Below are 20,845 nucleotides of genomic sequence, written 5' to 3'. Positions count from 1 at the left end.
TCAGGCTGTGTCGAAATATTCACTGAAAATTGCACAGCCGAGTAAGTTCTCTTGCAATGCCACCACCAATTCCACCACGGGACTACCAAAGACGGCAAACAGCGGTGCAAGAGGGTCAAATGGCGTCCGGAAACCTGTTTGGCCCCATTTCGTGCGACCCCCCAGCCGTCCCTGCCGGATCTGTCCATCCAGTCCCGCTCCCCAGCTTCTACAAACAGGACAAGCCAATCCAGACAAATAACTTCTATGGCAACCTGCTGGTTGGCGAGCAGACGCTTCCGGTGTGGACACATCCATACAGTGTGTGGTACAGCAAGGAACCGGACTTTATTGGGCTCGGAATTTCGCACACGGCCAACTCCCAGAAAGTGTTTGGCGACGACCCGAACGCCAACCCTGTCAAGTATTTCTTCAATCCGGTTGGCATATGTTCTTTGATGTTAACCTCACAGCAATTCCAGCATGGCCACCAGCTGCTGGTTGGCGAATGCGAGCGTTTTAGCTGCGGTGTCAAGTTCAGCTGCCCCAACGGAAGCATGACGACCAAGCTGGTTCAGGGAATGGGCTTTGTGACGGCAGTTTACGAGAATATCACCCCTATGGTCAAGAGCAAGGTGGGAATACAGAGCTTCCAGCAAAAACAGGGCTCAAGACTCAGGAAGTATGTTGCTACGCTGTTTGACCAGACCAGCTGGGTGATCTACTCCTTGGGAGACCTGCAACTGGCCGACTCGAACACAGTGGTGGGAACCGCGCCTGGCCTTGTGCAGGTCGCCAAACTCAGCGGCGACGAGCGGCCGTACGACGCCGCAGCAGGCGCCTACGTGGTTGACATGACGCTTTCGGGCAGTGTTCATGAAGTCGGAAGGTATTGTTTCGACTACAAGCTTAACGGTGACTCCGCCAGCGGAAAGACCATCCAGTGGGCTCTTCCGCACCAATACACTGCATTCGACCAATCAACCGCCTCCGAGGCCGTCAACTTGGTTCTGGACTCCACATGCAAGGGCCCGATGAAAGCCTATTTGACGAAGCAGTTTGTCATGAACGAGCAGCCGTACCCGGCGGAGTTACGATTTGAGCCATGGTCTCAGCTGCGCGGCTCTACCGGCTATTCCCAGGACAGGCTGAACCGCATTCGACAGATTGCGAACGAGGAAGTAGAGGCGTTTGACGTCGTCACTGCTTCCAACACAGACTCCATGTACACTGCGGGTAAAATCCTGGACAAGGGAGCGTTTATGCTGTATGTGGTGGCATTCATTCTGAAAGACGCCCAGCTCACCAGAAAACAGCTCGACAAGATGAAACACGCTTTCCATAGGTTTATTTCCAACCAGCAGCAGGCTCCATTGGTCTACGAGACCAATTGGAAGGGAGTGGTATCGACCGGTGGTCTGAACGACGGAAACTTCTATGTCGACTTTGGAAACTGTTTCTACAACGACCATCATTTCCACTACGGATACCATATCCACGCGGCTGCACTCGTGGCTCTGGCTGACAAATCGTACGGAGACGGCTCTTTCCTCAATTTCTCAAAACCGTGGATTGAAACATTGATCAGAGACGTTGCCAACCCAAGCATCGAGGACCGCTACTTCCCCGTGTTTCGCTGTTTTGACTTCTTCAACGGCCACAGCTTTGCCAACGGTCTATTTGCTCACGGAGATGGAAAAGACGAAGAAAGTAGCAGCGAAGACTACCACTGCTACTACGGGATAAAACTCTGGGGTCTGGTTACCGGAAACAGCCAGCTGGACAAACTGGCGTCGCTTATATTGGCAATTGAGAAAAGAGCCATGAACATGTACATGCTGTACAGGTCGGACAATACTATTATTCCTCCGAATTTCAAGGCCAACAAAGTCTCAGGTATACTGTTTGAGAACAAGATCGACCATGCCACGTACTTTGGATTGAACAAGGAGTACATCCACGGCATCCACATGCTCCCAATCACTCCAGTCTCTTCTTATATCCGGGATCCGCAATTTGTCCAGGAAGAATGGAATGAGCAGCTGGGCTCTGTGGTTGGTAGGCTTGACGACGGATGGAAGGGCATTCTGATGCTTAACATGGCATTGTTCGACCCGAAGTCGTCCTACGAGTTCTTTGCAGCCCAGAGCTTCCAGTACAAGTGGCTCGACAATGGAATGTCCCGCCTTTGGGCTGTTGCTTTCAGTGCTGGCATCGGAGGTTGAGCAAGTGTTTTTGATAAGCATTTACATAAGATAAAAAAAATATCAGATCCAAGGGCGATTTTTTTTCGCCGTTTAAGGTATCAGGGATCACCAGCTACTCAAGCTCAAAAAGTGTTCTTGCGCAATTGACGTTCATAAGGTGACTAGTTGCTAGCTCTGGACTTACTCTGTTTTTTCTGCTCATCAATTGCTCGATACCACAAAGTATAGCTTGCAAAATGGCAGACTATAGTAAAATAAGGAGTTATTTGATGAACTCTCCTCGTGCAAGTTCTCCCCTTTCACGATCTGTGTCAGCATCCAACATGACTCGCGTGAACTCCTCTCTGCACCACGTGTTTCCTGACAGCCGGAAGAATGCAAGCGTTTCAGGACTTTCCAAGCCGTACGAGACATCTGAGGAGACAGAAACACTCATTAGTTATGGTCTGGACGTTCCTTACGACGACGACGAGACCATGAGGCTTCAGTTGGATGAAAACTCGCCTTTCTTTGCTACTAGAGTTGAGAAAGATCTCAACCCAAAAAAGCTGCTCCCATACAAGACAGAAAGCATTAGAGATCAGTATCAATATCTGAGCCACATTGTGAAGCATTTGTACATTGCCATTGAGAGCGAAGATCTCAAGGGAAATCTTAGCATCAGTGTCTCCGATCTTGAGAAAGCAAAATCGGTATTACTTAGCCAAAGCACCAACGATGAGGCGACGGAGCACGAAGAAGAATGCTATGAGACTTTGAACCAAACTGAAAGCGAGCGCGAAGATGCAGAGAGCGATGAAGATGAGTTTTACGAGGATTACGATGAAAGCTATCCTTCTGACGCGGAAGGCGAACAGTTCGCATCAACTCCGGTGCCGAATGTGCACATCAAATCTGCGGCTATTATCAGCCTCAAGCATTGGACAAAAGAATTGAAAAACCTACTGAGGATGGGCCTTGTAATTCCTGTGGCTCTCAACACTGCCCTGGTCAAGGTTTTCTACGCCGTGATTCTTTCTCGTGGACAGGAGATCAACATACCGTTTTATGTGAATGTTGTTTTTCTTCTACTGAAAGAGAAAGATGTTCTGTACGAAAGGGGTCTCCGCCTGGATTGGAAACCGTTATATGAGGAACTCAACAGTATCATGCCTGATGCAAGTGGCTCGTCTCATTTTAGTGACGACCGCAGGTTTGGTCACTTGGTCAAGTTTGCCGGTAAGGTCAACATTTTCTTCGACGAGGATAGCGTCCCTCAGATCATGGAGAAGATCATGTCGAGGTACAATAACCAGTCAGTTTCCATTTCGTTTGTTCAAATGGCGGTACTAGTGCCAATTGTGCTCAAGAAGCCTGTCCTCAAAGGGGGGTCTGTCGTCTACGACGAAAGGGATATAAGACACTACTTGCCGTTTTTCTTTTCGTGTTGGACATCTCAACGTCTCACTCCAGAAATTACCTCTCTGTTGAATGTTATTGCCAATATATCAGACAAGGTGTTAAAGGTTCAATCTAGCGACCCCAGTCTCGTTGTCATGGGAAAGTATGGTATATTCACCGAGGAACAATTTAAGTTCATCATGAACCAATTGTTATTAACCTCCAGATCATTTCGAAAAGATGAAAGGAATTCACAGTACATTAAGCTCTTGATAGAGATGATCATCAACTCTATGACCTCCAAACATGCGCTCGAAAAGGATGGTATCATGGACTTGCTCAAAACATTTTGGGGAGCTCTGCATACTTTGGTGCACCCCTCAAACTCGGGTGGATGGTCCGTCCTTTTGTCCCAGGCTGTCAAGAGAATGGTCGTTGTGTACCACATCCGACTGCTGGAGGAAAATGACGACAAATCGCTCAGATACTCATACTTGGACGACTATTCTAGACTTCCAACGGATGTTAAACTCTCGCCTCAGATTACGGAGCAATTTATCGACATGCTCTTGCCACTAATACACTTTGGAGTCCAATCGAAGTCTGTTTCGCAAAGAAAGAGATATATTACTGCTTTGGAAATCCTAGCCTTCATCAACCCAAAGAAAATCCTGGACGACGTTCTACTGGACATTTATAGCTCTTTTGAGTCTGTCAATTCTACACACAGGATCAATGTGGTTCTTCATGAGCTGACAGTTTTGGTAAGGTACATGGCTCAATTACAAGTTTACCGTGTCCACATCCCAAGACTTTTATCCATGCTGGTTCCTGGTATCGACTCCAATGACCCGGAGAAAACAATCCTCACTTTGGAATTTATTAAATCCGTTGCTGCTGTTGTGCCCCTCTCGGATATGAGTCAGGGTCAAGGCGACGGAGGGCTTGTGGCACTAGATTTCACAACGCAGCACCTGGCATATTTGGAGGCAAAGTACTACAGAGGTGCACCACGCCAACTATATTATGGTGAAGATATCCCTGACCATTTTGTTTTTGATCCTGACATTGAGCTGGAAGCTCTCAAATCGAGCTCATCCTCATTTGGAGATTTTATCAGACAGTTTGCTGAGAAATGTTACAAGTATCTGGAGTTTTCACCCAGTCTGGAGGATGATGGACAAGTGGAAACGCGCGCAAGTGTTTACATCTCACAAACTTTTGATTCATTGGTCGAGTCACTGTCTGACGAGATGTACAATATTCTAGCCGACTCTTTCTACGAATATATCAGCAACAATGTTCAGCATGCGGTTGCCATCGTATTTTTCAATATCATTGAACTCATCATCAGAAGAGATCCAAGGAATCAGTTTCCAAGATTCTATCAGTTCTTGGTGGAGCACGTGAATGAGGAAATTGACCACGGTGCTGGTGCCACACGTACGCAGGAAATACTCGCCAAGGATGCTCGGCTGACATGGTATCTTAAACTCCTTTCTGGCTCTCTGCTTGGTGCCAACGGGCTCAACGAAGAAACCTTCAACGAGATGAGGGATCTGATCTCCAACAGACTCATTAAACTTAGAGGCGAGGCCGCGTTTGCTGCTACTACAATTCCTGAGTCAATCCTCGCAGGCACCACATTGACAAGACTTTTGGAACGCAGGCTAATTCCTCAGTCTTGGATTGACAAGAATGGGCCTGTAGATGATCGCTGCTGGGGAGGTTTCCAATTCGAAAAGTCGAGATTCGATTTGGAGCACCTCGACTTTTCCTGGTATGTTCCTTCACCGAAAAGCGTAGATCTGGCTGTTGAGTTTTTCGACTTCACAACTTCCTTGGCTGTTACTGAGATTGATCAATTTGTTCAAGCGTTCAATGCGGACGAGAAAATCTCACTCGCTGTTTCTGACAGGATTGAGTTTAACGTCAACTTGTTAGAAAGCTGTCTTGCTGGCATATGCACTTTGTTCGACCCAAACTTCAGTATGGACTCTTTCAGCGCCAACAAACTGATGTTCAATGGTCTTTCATCTAGTGCTCTTTCATCCTCGGCCTCACTGGTATCATTGTCTAATGAGAAGCCTGACGTCGACATGGAGAATTCTCCAGAACCAATGGAGCTAGGCAGGGATGTTACGGGTGATTTGATGAAAGAGACACTGGATGGTGATATGGACCACGAGTCACATGAAGAAGCTTTGGAGGATACAGATGGCGAGTATCGCTTGAGATCAGATATGGAGCCTAACAGTCCTCCAACAGAGTCTGAGTCTCCAAGCGGACTTGTAACCCCTGCTGCAGTGTCTGATCCTGATTGCCTAGCTGGCTATCTTACTGAAAGACCTCCGGTGCTCTACAGTTTTGGCTACCACTATGAAGGACGCGATCAGCTCACAAATCATTGTGACCCGACATACATGAAGCTGCATCGTGCCCGTGAAAGAATCGGTAAAAGCTTACATGGACTGGTCAAATGCTTAATGCAGCAAGACGGTGCTGTTGAACTTTGTCAGCAGGTTGTCCATTGTATCAAATGTTGGCTAGAAAACTGCGGTAATTTTGGATCCAAGAACCCTATTTTTATTGACCACATCCATTTAGTGGACCTCCTGAGCATTCCGCATGTGAACTCGCCGTACACTAGAACGGTCATTGGTGCTCGTCTGGCTATTTACCATTGCAACAGACTCTCGATCTCGCGCTCGTCAAGGCTACCAGGGAACACGGACAAGCTGTTGATCAAGGATCTTGTTTCCCTGGCTGCTAGCAGGTACAACGAAACTGCACAGAATGCTACCATGGTTCTAGGTTCCGCACTCAACAAGATTTTGAACTGTACAAATCTCGTTTATGGTATCTTCAAAGAGTGGGAAGTGGCTTTGCTGAATGAAGACAGAGAGAGGCTCAAGAATGTGATGAGGTTTTTCCTGGTTAAGAAGTTCAAAGGGTTTGCCGAAAGAAGCCTACACAATTTCGGAAAGTATGAAGATCTTCTGGCTCGTTCTTTGGAAGTCAATGACTCAGAGGTCAACTCGCTGGCAATGAAGCTGTATGGTTCCATGAAAGACCATATTTTGGTCCCAAGTGTTGTCTGCATGATCGATCATAGCCTGGTTGATTCCATAAAACCGGCCTCGTCAACAGTTTCACTTCAGGTTAAAGCTTTAAAGTGTGCCAAGGATCGCAAGAGACATTTGATTATGGACCGTCTTATACGTTTAGAGCTCTCCGTGCTTAAGCGTTCTCAAGCGGATCTCCATTGGAAATTTAGACTCAAGGTCTTAGAGTTGTTAGCTGACGTGCAGTCCAACCTTGAAATACCTTTGGACAGTGAGATCCTTGTTCTTCTTGGGAAGTCGATCAACGGAGTTCATCCAGAGATCACCGAAGACTGCGTTCTCTGGCTATCTTCTATTCTCGATGCAACACGAACAAGGGCTGCCATAAATTATGACTTAAAACAGTTTTTCTCTCCCTCATTCCGTTTGGCCAACGTGTGCGCAATTTCCGATGTTATTGGCATCGACCAGCCAGATGAGTTTTTCAAGGAAATGTCAAATTTCGCAAATCCACGGTTCTTCATCGATAACAAGCTATGGATATCCACTTTGTGCTGGAACGATGAGATGGAGGTTGTCAAAAATGAATCTGTCGAATCGCTGAACCTTACATCACAAGACTCTGAGACAATCAAAGCCTTTGGCCGGCTGGTCACTAAACAATGGATCCTGGAAATAGTGAAGTTGCACATGGATGAAGGAGAAGCTAACGCAGAGTTTCAGCCCGATCTGGTTTACTTCTTCTACTTGATTATCCTCATCTCTTCGTATGGCTACACTCCCTACATGAAATACTCAGAATGGCTTGAAATTTGTGATGAGATCTACAACAAAGAGGAGAAACAATCTCATGTGGCACTAAGTGAAGTGTATTGTTCTCTGCTGCTAGCCAACAAATACAACTCTAAACACTTGGAGGAAACTGATGAGGCAATCTCTGCGAAGCTGGCTGAGATTTTCAAGACCGGCATCACTCAATCCACGCACAAAATCTGGAAAGTGTTTTGCTGGTGGCTCCCTGCTCATTTTGATTGCCGTCGGGCCCCTAAAGTTGTGTCTGTCATATGCGACTTTGAGGTTCCTCTATCGGGTGACACTTCCCCCTTCAATATTTCGTCCAGAATCGGATTCCTCAAGTCGTACATGTCTTCAGCGTTGAACCGCTACCACGACTTTGATGGAGTCACAAGGAGGTTTTTCGGCTCGCTATCGCACCCATACCAGATTGTATCTGAAAGATCTGCTGCTATCCTTTTTGATGCATTATCATACACTTCCATTAAACTGTTCAGCAATAAAGAAAGACTGCTCGAAGCTTCTCACGAGAATCCGAATGGAATGGGTCTCTTACCCTTCGAGACGCCTCCTGTGTTTGCTGAGTGTCTGACTTCATATCTCAACAGGGTGAAACAATTAAGTACCACGATCAAAGGTCTTTCCACTCAGGAAATCGTGGACTCAGAGTACATGTTCCACGTTCGTGGGCTTCATACACTGCTGCTGTATATTTTGAAAACTTCTTATGGAGTTCTGCTTGTTCCATATCTCAAAGACTACATTCTGCCTCATCTTTTTGAGCTCGATACCATGAAAGATGTGTGTCAATTGGCGCATCTGAACACAAATGTGATGTATTTCTTGATTGCCTCCATCCGCTATGACGAAGAACAGACCAAGATGTTCATTGATCTAATTGTGAACGATTTTGGTTTGGAGCATCCAAACATGGTGCAAAAAGAGCACTTGCTGACAATCGTTCAGAGCTACTACACAGTTCGGTACCTGACCATCACCTCTGATCAAAGGGCTCTGCTGATTGAGAAGGTTGTCTCATTTTTGTACTCAAATCCTGTATCCGTGAAGGAACAGGCCGCGGCTGTGTTCTCTGCTATTGTGCATGGTTCCATGTCTTTCGAGATGCAACCGCTGATTGAAAGTTACATTTTCAAGTTTACAAAAATCATCAACACGCACCGTCGTGTGAAGGGTAAGAAGTTGACTTCTGACGAACTTAATCTAGTTCACGGTGCCACACTAGGTTTGGGAGCCCTACTAAACGCATTCCCATACACTTCGCCTCCTCCGAAATGGCTGCCAAATATCCTATGGCTGGTGGCAGGAAGGTGTTCTAGTTACGAGGGTGTCATCTCGAGAACCGCCAAAAGCATTCTGTCAAAGTTCAAGAAGAACCGTCAAGATACCTGGCACATTGACTCAAAATTCTTTACTGATGATCAACTGGAGGAACTCGAGGGTGTTTCGGGAAAATCGTATTATTTATAGTTCTAAAAAGAGAGATGCTGTAATCTATGCTGAAGTTGATCTTCCTCCACTTTTGGAACTGCCTCCGCCGCAATAGCCAATTTTGCCCTGCTTGATTCTAAACCTTGAAGTAATAAACAAGCCTTGCATATTTTGTTGGTAGAAAGATATCCGCACTTTTCGCAACGATTTCCGTCGTTTTGTAGTGACACGGACCCGTCCGAGCGGATCTCAGTTTCTTGGCCTTGGATAGCAGGTTTTTGAGGTCCGGGCCTTTTCTTCCTCTGCTTCAATTTGAAATGCTCTCCCGAGTAGATGATATCCAGAATGCAAGATGGCCGCACGCTTTCGAGATTTTTCATCAGCACTCTAGCAGTCCCTCTGAACGCTTCTGGCGCGTAGGTGCACTCTGTGCTGAAATAGTCGAGTTTCTTATAGTGAGCGTAGAGAACGATTTCCTTTTGGTAGCAGTATTTGAACGGTTTCGATCTCTTGATCGGCGATCCTGTGGACTTCGTCGTGATGTTTGTGGAGCTCTCCAAGCGCGCGGTATCTCCCCTAAGTAAGTTCATGAGCACTGTTTCTGCCATATCGTCTGCGTTGTGGCCCGTCACCACATGATTAATGCCAAGCTTCATTGCTCCTCTATCCAGGGCCTGTCGTCTTAGTACACCGCAGTATGTGCACGACGACTTCATTCCTGAACATGACACAATCTCATCCATCGTCCAATTGTACAAGTCTTTGTAAGAGACGATCTCTAAGGGCATTTCGTACTGCTGCTGGTTTCTCTTCACTGTTGCGAGAGAGTCGTCTCTGTATCCAACGATACCCTCATCAATGCTGAGAAGCACCAAATGAACTCTATAGTTGTATCTTTCGTTCAACGTTTTGAGTATTGAAGCCAAAACCGTGGAATCTTTTCCTCCAGAAGCCCCTATAGCCACTTTCTCTCCCGGATAGAACAGTTTTTCTTTCTCTATGGTGAGATGGATTTCTGTCTCGAAAACATGAAAAAAGCACTCTTTGCACAGTTTCTGTAAGTTTTTGGGCCGACGCATCACGGCCTTGCTGGCCTCGCAGCGCTCGCACATATTAGACGTCCTGGAGGGCATGATAAAAAATACTTGAAATTTATTTATTTTCTAGCACAGCCCAAATCAAACGTTGATTCGTAATGTTTGTCTCGACACTTAGACTTGCGATTTTCCTGTTTCTCACAACGACTCTTGCTTCCGTGCTGGAGCTGGATGCATCCAACTTCAATGACGTGGTGCTGAACTCAGACAAAAACACGCTGGTGAAGTTCTATGCCTCGTGGTGCAGTCATTGTTCCAAGCTAGAACCTGTCTGGGAGGAGTTGGCAACTGCTTACGAAAAAGAGCCAAATGTACAAATCGCTCGTATTAACGCCGACAAACACCAAAAGGTGGGCAAGCAGTATGGGATCAATGGGTACCCGACCATAAAATTGTTCAAGAAGGATGACGTTCAACATCCAATAGAGTTTGAGGGCGCAAGATCTGTGGAGTCCCTCACCAACTTCATTTCTGCCCACACCGGAGTTAACTCTCCTAGCTCTGCGCCTTCTCTAGTGGCTAAACTAAACGATTTGAACATTGAGGATGTTGTTGAGGGCAAAGATGCCTTCATTGCTGTCACAGCAGACTGGTGTGGCCATTGCAAGAAACTCAAGCCAACTTGGCAGAAACTTGCAGAAATTTACCAGGGGGACAGCGATATTGTTGTCATTGGACAAGTCCAGGTCACGGATCCTGAGCCATCGGAGTGGATCAAGGATAAATTTCAGATTCGCTCGTTCCCAACCTTGCTCTACATCAAAAATGGAGACTTGCAAAATGCAGAAATTTATGAAGCTCCAAGAACTCTTTCTGAATTCGTTGAGTTTGTCAACGAGCGAGCTGGTACCACAAGAGCCGAGGATGGCGGCCTTCATCCGGATGCTGGCCTACTACACTCCTTGGACGACCTTGTGTCCAAATTTGTTGGCTCTGCAAAACAAGAGCGCGTGAAGCTAGCTAATAAAGTGACAGAAGCACTTAACGATCTCAAAAAAGAAAACAAATACGCCAAAGAAATCAGATATTACACCAAGCTCATCAACAGTCTTGTTAACGGCCCTTACGACTTCATTCCCCGCGAGATAACAAGACTGGAGAAAATGCTGAGCGAAAATCTTGCTCCTGAGGCCAGAGACTCGGCACTTTTCAGACTAAACATTTTGAGATACTTCAACAGCTGTATTACACCAAATACATATAAATAAGATCACCACGTGACAGCATACTTGCGAGCATTTCTCACCAGCTCCGGGAATACTTTTCCTTTGCCAATCGTTTCTTGTAAAATTGGCTTGACGTTAAGGGGAGTACACCGCCCAAACCACACAAATTCTCCCTCACGATTATAAATAAGCACATTGGCAGCAAACTTGTGGCCTCCCACATGATTCACAAAGATCACTGGAACTCCACCAGGTCTGTCATCTCCGGGATCTCGATATAGCTCAAGCTCACGCAGCTGGGAATCAAATTCTTTCTTCATGATAGGAGCCGTAATGCCACACTTTTTATCTCTTGTACGGTGTGAACAGAGCAGAATGTACGACTTACTGTAGTCTCTCTCAATAGTGCAACCATGCAAAGATTCTGGGAGAGGTTGTTGATTGACGAATGCACTAAGTAAATCTTTCAGGACAGTTTCACAATTTTCTATGGTGATCCCCTTGCACCACACAAAGTATGGCATGAGTAGTACGTCACATTTCTCCTGTTTGCTGTACGCCTCGAAATCATCAGGATTCAGAGCCAAGGAAGTAGTGTTGATTTTCGTGGAGATATTGAATTCCTTGGATATTACGCCATTGACGGTTTGAGAGATTTTATTCAAAACGGTGTTCGGGGCATCGAACGCATCGTGACTCCAGTCAGTTTTACCCGTCGATACCAAAAGATGCAATTCCGGAGCTTTGGCACTCTCCCAAAGTGGCGTAGAGACGGCAGCGGGCGAGAGTTTGAAACAAGAGGCAGAGTAACGGGTGTGACACTCGGAAGCATCGCAAGTTGCGGGTTCGGTTGACACAGGCACGATCTTGGAGACTGCCTCGATTGCTGCGTCGGAGCTATTGAGAAACTTCTTGAGCACAAACATTATGTCGATTTCTTCATTATCCTACTCGCCCTGTATATTTAAAAGAAAAATAATTTCTTATCGTTCTGATCTCCGGCTTTTTCGATTATGGAAAACACCGAATTCCAGCAAAAGCCACACAAAAAATATACGGGCTTAGTCTTCACAGTCCGCTGAAGAAAGGATGTCGTACTCATCCATCAATGAATTATCGTCTGCCGATTGACACGAGTCAGAAAGATCTCCGTCCACCATAACGAACTCCGGCTCCGACTCTTTTAAAGTGCTACCGGTTTCCTCCAAATGTTCCCTAGGCACGGATTTCGGATCGCTGACACCAACAAGCAAAGACAGGGCATTTCCGGAGTTAAAATCTAAGCCACCTTTTGCGACAAGTGCTTGATCCTCCCAAACTTCTAGGTTGAACGCTAGAGTGCCGTTCAAGATCGAATCAGTGCTGGAAAACAGATCACCCCAGTCTGCAGTATCGAGCATCAGATACCGAGTACTTCCATTCTTGAACACATTTGGGGTAATCATGTATGTCTTCTTGACCTCTCCAACAGATGTTCTGAGCTCTGGTCTCAAGATATCGCGCGAGAGGCGATTGGTGAGTGCCAGCTGAAAAATTCTCGAATTCTGCTTCGCGCAAGAAACCTCGATGGCTTTAGTGCCTGCGTTGTAATTCTTCATCATATTGTGATCCTCAATCAGCTGGACAAGCAGAGGGACCTTTCCATCTTCAGGAGCATCCACCATCTCTAAAAGAGAATCGAATTGGGTGCACTTGAAAGTCAGCTCTTTTAGCTTCTCGCCGTTGTTTGCTCCCAAATCCAATAGCTCGTCTGAAACGTTCTTGTCGTAAACATGAGCTGATTCAATTGATAGCAGTGGAGACATGGTGTCCATGTCCATCCTGGATAGCGTCTCATTGACTGGAATCGAACCTGATTGGCCAGCTAGGTCTATTTTCAGTAACTGATGCTGGCTCGTGTGGCCGTTGACCTCCACGTTTTTGGCCTCGCAATTTGAACATAGGTCGAAGTTTGCACACTGAGTACATTTGTACCTGGTTTCAGTAATGTGAGCGTCGCATCCGTCACAAAAAACATTTCTGTAGGCCGACTTGAATTCAGAACTCTTGGAAGGCTCATTCATCTTCAAAATGATTTTGGAAAAGTTGGTGTCCACCAAGCTTCCCAAGAACTTGAGGATGTCCAAGTTGCTCAAATTGTCGGAGATCGAGTTGCTTAGATTTTTAAGATTTCTGTTGTCGTTGCTGCTAAATAAATCCTCAATGCGTTTCAGGATTTTCTGGACCTCTGCAGTGTAATCAATACCTTCTTTTTCCTCAGTAGCGGCGGACTTGATGAACACGTTCAGTTTCAGGTGGCTCTTCACAGTCAGGCTCCTCTTCAAACTGGAAAAATCTTCAACGGAGGCAAGTTCCACATAACGGCCTGATTTCTTACTCTTCCTTTGCAGCTGAATGTTCTCTGTAGAACAAGAGGCTAATGTGCTCTTCAGTTGAGGTGCCGTTGCGTGAGTGCAGATTTCTCTAATGATCTGTTCCTTGGACAGCAATTTGTTTCTGTCAGTGGTAAAAACGAGCTTCCGTGATATACCATCACCGATAATTGTCGCCTTGACGGCAATGTTGATACCTGAAAACAGCCCGTTATTCATATTAGAACCCATAAAACACCGATCCCAAGTCCCTATCCAAGCCTATTCCGTCAAACCGAGCCCTAATTATCACGTCAACCCAAAAGCTTAAAAACCTTGCTATCCCTTAATTATTTGCCTCTTTTGATAAGATTAATAAAATTCCCACCCCGCCGTCGACTGGCTTGTCGACCGTTGCGTGTCTGCGTAGATTCTAAAAAAAGATCTGTTTTTTGATCCAAACAAAAAAAATAAGTGTCTCTTTAGAACGATTTTCGCAGTCTAAAGTCGATCGCTACAAACATGATTTGGTTATCGTTCTTAACGTATCTCCTCTTGAGCTCCGTAAAAGGACTCGATCTGGACACCACTTCACAGGATTCTGTTTGTGATGCAGCCACTTTGATCATGGATGGTATTATGGATTACTACGAAGGAATCCGCTACGGAGGAACCGTGGGTATGTTCCAAGCTCCTTACTATTGGTGGCTTGCTGGAGAAGTTTTTGGTGGTATGATTGACACATGGTACTTTTGCGAAAATGATACTTACGAGACCATCATCTACGACGCCTTACTAGCCCAAATTGGTGCTGATAAAGATTACATGCCTTCAAATCAGACTGCAACTGAAGGTAACGACGATCAAGCATTCTGGGGACTCGCGGCTCTCCAGGCTGCTGAGAGAAACTTCACCAACCCTTCTGGAGAATATGAGGACGTTTCTTGGATGGGACTGGCCCAAGCAGTGTACAACACCATGTGGGCCAGATGGGATACCAGTAACTGTGGTGGAGGTTTAAGATGGCAAATTTTCACATGGAACACAGGTTACGATTACAAGAACTCTGTGTCCAATGCTGGTCTGTTCAACATCGCTGCGAGAATAGCCAGATACACGTCCAACGATACTTATGCCGACACGGCAGAGACCGTTTACAATTGGCTCAGAGATGTGAATTTCATCACCTTGAACGGAGATGGCTACCAAGTGTACGATGGAGCAAAAATTGGAACCGATAACTGTTCTACCCTGTCCAAATCGGAGTGGACCTATAACTATGGTATGTTGATTGGTGGCTGTGCGTACATGTACAATTATACTGAGGACGAAACCTGGTTGACTGAAGTTGGAAGATTTTACGAAGGGATCTCGGCAACTTTCCTCAACAATTCGATCATTTATGAGCGCCAATGTCAAGAATCAGGAACTTGCAACAATGACCAAAGATCGTTCAAGTCGGTGTTCAGTCGTATGCTTGGAGTAACGGCCAAGCTGGTTCCTGATTACCATGACAAGATCATGGACATTATCACTGCCTCTGCTAAAGGAGCAGCTGAGTCCTGTAGCGGAGGAAGTGATGGACACACATGTGGTATGAATTGGGCGTACGGAGGATGGGACGGTTGGTACGGTCTCGGTGAACAAATCTCTGCCCTCGAAGTGATGCAAAATCTGCTCATAGATGAGCACGACGCTCCATATTCTTACTACGGCGGACACCGTACGAACGACACAAGCTCTGCCAGTGGAGGTGGTTCGTCGTCCATAGACAACGAGGCGGGTACCAGTGCTGATGATGACTCTTTGAATGCCAACTCCATGAGTATCAAATCGAAGGATCGTGTTGGGGCCGGAATTATTACAGGAATTGTTTTGGCCATTTTGATTGCGCTCACTGTTTGGATGCTTGTGTGAACCTCAACACTTTTCCAATATCCAAAAGGGAAGAAACAACATAAAACTTCTGATCGATTTGTCGCACCGTTTCGGTTTCACCAAGAAGGCCAGATGTATGGTCTCTGTCGATCAAGATAGAGCCCATGCCGGCTTCAAGTGCACACTTCACATCATTGTCCACGTCTTCGCCAACATGCCACGCTTCATCAACATTTGTAGGATTTCTTCTTTGTACGTGTTCCAATATTAGTTTGAAAAATCTGCTGTTAGGCTTGGATACCCCTAGATCGTAACTAAGGAAGATATCCTCTGGTTTGAGAAAATTACCGAGCTCGAACTCGTCAATGATCAGTCGCACGATTCTCCGATCTGCATTAGAGGCAATACATGTTTTAACTTTCGAGTTCTTGATTGAGTTTAGAAAAGGCTGGACGTCGTCAAATACTTTGTAGGCTTCCCGCGTCTCAAAATGTCTGATTATCTCGTTGATAAAGCCGTAGTCGCCCCCATAAAGCGTAGATAAGACATGATGCCAAAAATTGTCTATCGGCATATCTACTGCTTTGCCATAGTTTGGATATTTCTGCCACACGCTCCTGAATGCGCTTTTAAACTTTTGCTTAAATTCCCCAGGGTCCACGACTGCGTCTGTGTTGTTTGCGCCTGCAATACGATTGTAAGCTATGGCAATTTGCTCCCGAGGTGTATACAAGGTATCATAAGCGTCCAGTGTCAACAAAGAACACCGCGGTAGCCTGAACTTAGTGGCGGTTTTCATTGCGTTCTAATATACAGATAATAATCTATGAATTTTTAGTAGCCTTTGCGTCTGCGTCTCTTTCTTGCGATGCGATTCTTAAATTTCTGTTCGCAGTCAGGACTGCAAAACCAACGTTTATCACCAGGATCTGCGTATAATCCAACACATTTGTAGTGAAACCACTCTATCGGGCACGACGAGTTGTCGCATGCAATCATTTTACCCATACTCGGGCCACGGCATATGCAATATTGCTCGTGAGGCGGTGTTTCGGGGGCTGGCAATGGGGTTGGTGCAACTGGCGACTCTGATCCCAGCTTGATAGAAATGCGAGTGGGCTTCTCATTATTCGCGATCTTCTCATTCCTTTCCTTTCTCTCTTTTATTGTCTTCCTGACCCTACTATCTCCAGCGCTTAGGACTATTTCTTGCTTCTGGGCCAGAGGATCCTCATCGTCAGCATCAGAATCATCGTGAACGGTAGAGACGAAATTGCGTTTGAAGTGAGTAAAGTCTTCCCAGGTTCGCGTGTTTTGTTGGTTTCTCGAATCCTTGAGAATGTCCATGAGGTGGAGTTCGTTGGAGGATAACTTCTGATGGTGGGCCAAGATCTGTGACAGCTGTTCGGCCTCAGCAACAAGTTCCCTGGAGTTGCGTATAAGTAGACCTCTCAAGTGCGCGATTTCTCGCAATGTCTCTACTTTTGTGATCTTGCCTGGTCTTTGATCCCTTAAAAGTGAGTCCAGTTTACTTCGTATTTCCTCGTTCTTCAAGCTCAAAGATTGCGTGATCCACAATGATCGCACTATATCACACGGCAAGTGGTCCAGAAAAGAAATAAATGCATTATTGGCGTTGACGACAGTGCTGACATTTACATCAGCAGTCATGGTCCCTTATGTTTTTTTCCTCGGAAAAATTATTGTACATATGCCTCCTTACACCATGTAGCAAAGGTGGCAGGTTTAACTGATGAGCAGAATGCTGCCTATTGCCATTCACTTCTTGTCGATCACCATGTCTTTGCAATTGGACAAGATGCTCACAATTGTGGCCTGAAAGCTTTGTAGTGGTGCAGTCTACGCAAAAAGGTACTTCGTTTCCGCGATAACCTACTTGAAATATCGACGCTGGTCAAGATAGTCAGTTTAGATAGATATACATAGGTTATAGACAATCAAGAACCAAAGCTCTTCAGAACGGACAATCTCATTAGTCTATAATTTTGAATGCTGACGTTTATTTCTTTGGTGGATGGAAGGTGATCTTTCTGTGCTTGATTGGAGCCCACTTGAACTTCTTCACCCAGATGGACAGGAAGTAGAGGGAGGTGACAATGATTAGTGCCTTGACACCAAGTCTCTTCCTCTCATCGTGTTCAGGCTCAGCGGCCCAGTTCAAGAATGTGGTAACATCCTTGGCCATCTGCGAAGTGGTAGCTGGAGTGCCGTCCTCGTACTCAACAAGGTCATCGAATAAAACTCTACCCATGGCAATAGAACCACCTGGGAAGTATGGGTTGTAGTTAGAACCTGGAGGAAGCTGGACGCCGGCTGGTGGCTCATCTGGGTAACCAGTCAACAGCGAGAAAATGTAATCACAACCACCATGTCTGGCCTTGACAATCAGCGAGAGATCAGGAGGCAGGGCACCCTGGTTGGCAGCTCTGGCAGCCTGTTCATTGGCATAAGGACCCGGAATGTAGTCGGCAAGCTTACCTGGTCTCTTTCTTGGGTTACCTTGGTCATCTGGTTCATCGTCGTATTCGAACTCTTCGGCCATGGCTCTGACTTCGTTCTGAGTGTGCGAAACACCAACAAGCGTTCTCCAAGCAACTCTGTCCAAGGAATGGCATGCTGCACAAACCTCTCTGTAAACTTGGAACCCTCTTCTAATGGAGGCATGGTCAAACGTATCGAACATACCGCCGTGAGACCATCCGTATTCTGGAGCGTGCAAACCGTGCTCGGCAGCAGTCATGGCCTGAGCAGTTTGGGAATCCTGGTAAAGAACATATCCAGAAGCGAGACCGACCGTAGCAATGACACCCTGCACTACTCTCTTGGTGCTGGAAGACACCGGAGTCTTTGCGGTAGAGAAGGCTCTGAGTCTCAATGGTCGCCTCAACGAAGATCCAAGTTGGGAATACATCTTAAAGCTCTATCAAGTGTCTGAATGACAAAAGATATTTTGCAAAAAAGTTTGAGGTTTCCGGCCAACCACCGCTCAGGAATTTTCTCACCACGGCCACTCTCGCACCAAGGCCAGTAAACAATTGTGCACCTACCAAGTCGAAAAAATTTTAAATAGCCAATAGAAGCCGGTATAAAAGTCAAGCTGTATGCGACCCGTTAGGTTGGCAGCTGGTGCAGGGGTGCGTACCTAGGTTTTAGAAAAAAAAATACCTAGTGCCCGCTCCCTCGTCTGTCTGGTGCAGAGATGCTGCGACGCGTTTAACGCGAAATCTTAACGTTTTATTTTCAGTCTTCTCATGACAAATACCGAAGAGCAGGCGTACCTTGATCTGTGCCAGCGCATCATCAGCGAAGGAGAGCACCGTCCGGATCGTACTGGAACAGGTACTTACTCTGTGTTTGCTCCTCCGCAGCTGCGTTTTTCACTGAAAGACAATAAATTTCCCCTATTGACAACCAAAAAGGTGTTTTTCAAAGGTATTCTTCACGAACTCCTCTGGTTTATTGCTGGTGAGACAGATGCCAAGAAATTGACTGAGAAAGGTGTCAAAATATGGGAAGGAAATGGATCTAGAGAGTATCTTGACTCGCTCGGCCTGACACACAGACGGGAAGGAGATCTCGGTCCAGTTTACGGCTTCCAATGGAGACATTTCGGTGCGGAATATGTCGACTGCGACACTGACTACACAGGCAAAGGCTACGATCAGCTAGCAAAAATCATCGATACTCTCAGAACCAACCCTTACGATAGACGAATCATTCTGAGCGCATGGAATCCTCCGGCTTTCAAAGACATGGCCCTGCCACCATGCCATGTTTTCTGCCAATTTTATGTTAGTTTTCCCAAGGATGCCAAACCGCAGCTTAGCTGCATAATGTACCAGCGGTCCTGTGACATGGGCCTTGGCGTGCCCTTTAATATAGCCTCCTATGCTCTTTTGACGCATATGATTGCACACGTCGTGGATATGGAGCCGGGCGAGTTCATTCACACCATGGGCGACTCGCACGTTTATTGCGATCACGTCGATGCCCTCAAGGAGCAGCTCAAGCGGACTCCACGTGAATTTCCAACGCTGAAAATCAATAGAAAAGTCGCCTCCATCGATGATTTCAGATTTGAAGACTTTGATGTGGAAGACTACAATCCATATGGGCCAATCAGGATGCAGATGAGTGTGTAGCGCATTAATTAATTTCTTCTATACCTCTAGCTGTGCGACGGAAATGCATGCTTTTTCTACGCTGTCGATTCAAATTCTCCTGGTCGGCATTAACAGTGGTCTCCATGAACTCGAAAACCGAATCTGTTGGAGTTTCGTCCCGATTCAGTGGTTGAGCGGGAACATTCGAATCCATTTGCGACAATGGCTCTCTTTGCGTTTTGCGGCTTCTTCTGACTCCTATGATGGTGGCACGCCGTGATTTGATGTCTGAGGATTCTCCGATAATAGATTTCCTTCGTAGCTTGCGAATTGAGTGGTGAGGCGAAAAGGACTTGCGCTTGTCTGCACGAGTAGGCATAGAGAGTGGGTCGACGTTGTCTTGGAAAACAACTGGGCGTTTTGGTTTCAAGAGTTGTTCTGGAGACGAGCTCTGAACCTCGATGGCTTTCGATTCTTTTCCTTTCGATTGTGGTGGTGTTGCCAAAAGCTCTGGAGAGACATTAGGGTCTAAGTTTGGACGGTATGACATCTCTTCATGCGGAACTTCTTGGACATCTGCAGGTTCGGACGTTTTTTGAGCGATCTCATTTTGCGCAACTTGGTCGGCTTCCACAGTAGCTGGTGTGCAAAGGTCATTAACTACTGGACGCTCAGGTTCAGGAGTTGGGATCACGACAGGCGTTTGCGGATCGACGGTTTCTGCTCGTATCGAAAGGCTTCTTCTCCTTCGTTTCCAACGTTCTGTGTTTTGCTGTTCTCGATTTCTAATTTCCTGTATCTTTGCTTCTTTCAATTCTCTTAGTCGGCTTTCAGCTATGGTTTCACTGACAGATAATTCGCGGCGCATTCGATTGATCTGTGAAAGTATGCCTTCAAACTTTTCTATGACGTCTATTTCCAGCGAGTCCAGATTCTTCCCAAAATTATCCCTTAGCTTAACCTCAGCATTTCGTAAGGAGAGGTTGTCGCTTTGTGCAGATGCCAGCTGGGCCTCCAAATTACTGATTCTCGCCATGAGTTCTGAATTCTTGGTGGCTAACACCTTATTCTGTTGAAGGAAGCGCCTTTTCACAAAATCCAGTTCAATGAAGTTGGATGAGACTTCTGGGGTTGCACGCGTTGCTGGCTTCGTATTCCCAGAAAGATCTCGGGATACTGCCGGATTATTAGCTAAACGAGCCATCTTAGCAAAACGGTTGGCGAGGTTTATTTTTTTATTTACGTTTCGTTGCAGGTCGATCGACCGTGTCGCGACCATAACACAATCAATATTTTGTAAGATGATAAGATTTAATACGCTCTATGCCCACCTGGCTCCGCAAACCACTCACTT

At 46.1% G+C, this 20,845-nt stretch overlaps 12 protein-coding genes across 12 annotated transcripts; 5 read left to right on the top strand and 7 right to left on the bottom strand.

Annotated features, from left to right (window-relative positions):
• Positions 1 to 56: 56 nt before the first annotated feature.
• Positions 57 to 2,204, top strand: KL928_004076 (uncharacterized protein; the record flags this gene model as incomplete). Its single annotated transcript, XM_043204734.1, has 1 exon — positions 57 to 2,204. The coding sequence occupies one exon, from the start codon at positions 57 to 59 to the stop codon at positions 2,202 to 2,204; it is 2,148 nt and encodes a 715-aa protein (XP_043058770.1).
• Positions 2,205 to 2,509: 305 nt separating this feature from the next.
• KL928_004075 (uncharacterized protein) lies at positions 2,510 to 8,914 on the top strand (the record flags this gene model as incomplete). The annotated part of the gene is made up of 1 exon (XM_043204733.1): positions 2,510 to 8,914. One exon carries the CDS (start codon positions 2,510 to 2,512, stop codon positions 8,912 to 8,914), a length of 6,405 nt encoding a protein of 2,134 aa, XP_043058769.1.
• Positions 8,915 to 8,916: 2 nt separating this feature from the next.
• Positions 8,917 to 9,987, bottom strand: KL928_004074 (uncharacterized protein; the record flags this gene model as incomplete). The annotated part of the gene is made up of 1 exon (XM_043204732.1): positions 8,917 to 9,987. The coding sequence occupies one exon, from the start codon at positions 9,985 to 9,987 to the stop codon at positions 8,917 to 8,919; it is 1,071 nt and encodes a 356-aa protein (XP_043058768.1).
• An 83-nt stretch (positions 9,988 to 10,070) lies between these two features.
• Positions 10,071 to 11,180, top strand: KL928_004073 (uncharacterized protein; the record flags this gene model as incomplete). The annotated part of the gene is made up of 1 exon (XM_043204731.1): positions 10,071 to 11,180. The coding sequence occupies one exon, from the start codon at positions 10,071 to 10,073 to the stop codon at positions 11,178 to 11,180; it is 1,110 nt and encodes a 369-aa protein (XP_043058767.1).
• Positions 11,181 to 11,182: 2 nt separating this feature from the next.
• On the bottom strand, positions 11,183 to 12,064 carry KL928_004072 (uncharacterized protein; the record flags this gene model as incomplete). The annotated part of the gene is made up of 1 exon (XM_043204730.1): positions 11,183 to 12,064. The coding sequence occupies one exon, from the start codon at positions 12,062 to 12,064 to the stop codon at positions 11,183 to 11,185; it is 882 nt and encodes a 293-aa protein (XP_043058766.1).
• A 135-nt stretch (positions 12,065 to 12,199) lies between these two features.
• On the bottom strand, positions 12,200 to 13,741 carry KL928_004071 (uncharacterized protein; the record flags this gene model as incomplete). The annotated part of the gene is made up of 1 exon (XM_043204729.1): positions 12,200 to 13,741. The coding sequence occupies one exon, from the start codon at positions 13,739 to 13,741 to the stop codon at positions 12,200 to 12,202; it is 1,542 nt and encodes a 513-aa protein (XP_043058765.1).
• A 270-nt stretch (positions 13,742 to 14,011) lies between these two features.
• KL928_004070 (uncharacterized protein) lies at positions 14,012 to 15,406 on the top strand (the record flags this gene model as incomplete). Its single annotated transcript, XM_043204728.1, has 1 exon — positions 14,012 to 15,406. One exon carries the CDS (start codon positions 14,012 to 14,014, stop codon positions 15,404 to 15,406), a length of 1,395 nt encoding a protein of 464 aa, XP_043058764.1.
• A 77-nt stretch (positions 15,407 to 15,483) lies between these two features.
• On the bottom strand, positions 15,484 to 16,166 carry KL928_004069 (uncharacterized protein; the record flags this gene model as incomplete). Its single annotated transcript, XM_043204726.1, has 2 exons — positions 15,484 to 15,510; positions 15,570 to 16,166. 2 exons carry the CDS (start codon positions 16,164 to 16,166, stop codon positions 15,484 to 15,486), a joined length of 624 nt encoding a protein of 207 aa, XP_043058763.1.
• Positions 16,167 to 16,201: 35 nt separating this feature from the next.
• Positions 16,202 to 17,038, bottom strand: KL928_004068 (uncharacterized protein; the record flags this gene model as incomplete). The annotated part of the gene is made up of 1 exon (XM_043204725.1): positions 16,202 to 17,038. The coding sequence occupies one exon, from the start codon at positions 17,036 to 17,038 to the stop codon at positions 16,202 to 16,204; it is 837 nt and encodes a 278-aa protein (XP_043058762.1).
• A 349-nt stretch (positions 17,039 to 17,387) lies between these two features.
• Positions 17,388 to 18,299, bottom strand: KL928_004067 (uncharacterized protein; the record flags this gene model as incomplete). Its single annotated transcript, XM_043204724.1, has 1 exon — positions 17,388 to 18,299. One exon carries the CDS (start codon positions 18,297 to 18,299, stop codon positions 17,388 to 17,390), a length of 912 nt encoding a protein of 303 aa, XP_043058761.1.
• A 340-nt stretch (positions 18,300 to 18,639) lies between these two features.
• Positions 18,640 to 19,530, top strand: KL928_004066 (uncharacterized protein; the record flags this gene model as incomplete). Its single annotated transcript, XM_043204723.1, has 1 exon — positions 18,640 to 19,530. One exon carries the CDS (start codon positions 18,640 to 18,642, stop codon positions 19,528 to 19,530), a length of 891 nt encoding a protein of 296 aa, XP_043058760.1.
• Positions 19,531 to 19,534: 4 nt separating this feature from the next.
• On the bottom strand, positions 19,535 to 20,695 carry KL928_004065 (uncharacterized protein; the record flags this gene model as incomplete). Its single annotated transcript, XM_043204722.1, has 1 exon — positions 19,535 to 20,695. The coding sequence occupies one exon, from the start codon at positions 20,693 to 20,695 to the stop codon at positions 19,535 to 19,537; it is 1,161 nt and encodes a 386-aa protein (XP_043058759.1).
• Between the last annotated feature and the right edge of the window lie 150 nt (positions 20,696 to 20,845).

This window comes from Ogataea angusta (assembly GCF_019207475.1).
Source record: "Ogataea angusta isolate 61-244 chromosome Unknown 61-244_NODE_8_length_553539_cov_90.782090, whole genome shotgun sequence".
Taxonomy (NCBI): domain Eukaryota; kingdom Fungi; phylum Ascomycota; class Pichiomycetes; order Pichiales; family Pichiaceae; genus Ogataea; species Ogataea angusta.
Note: the sequence above shows the minus strand (reverse complement) of the source record. Positions and strands in the feature narration are given on the sequence as shown.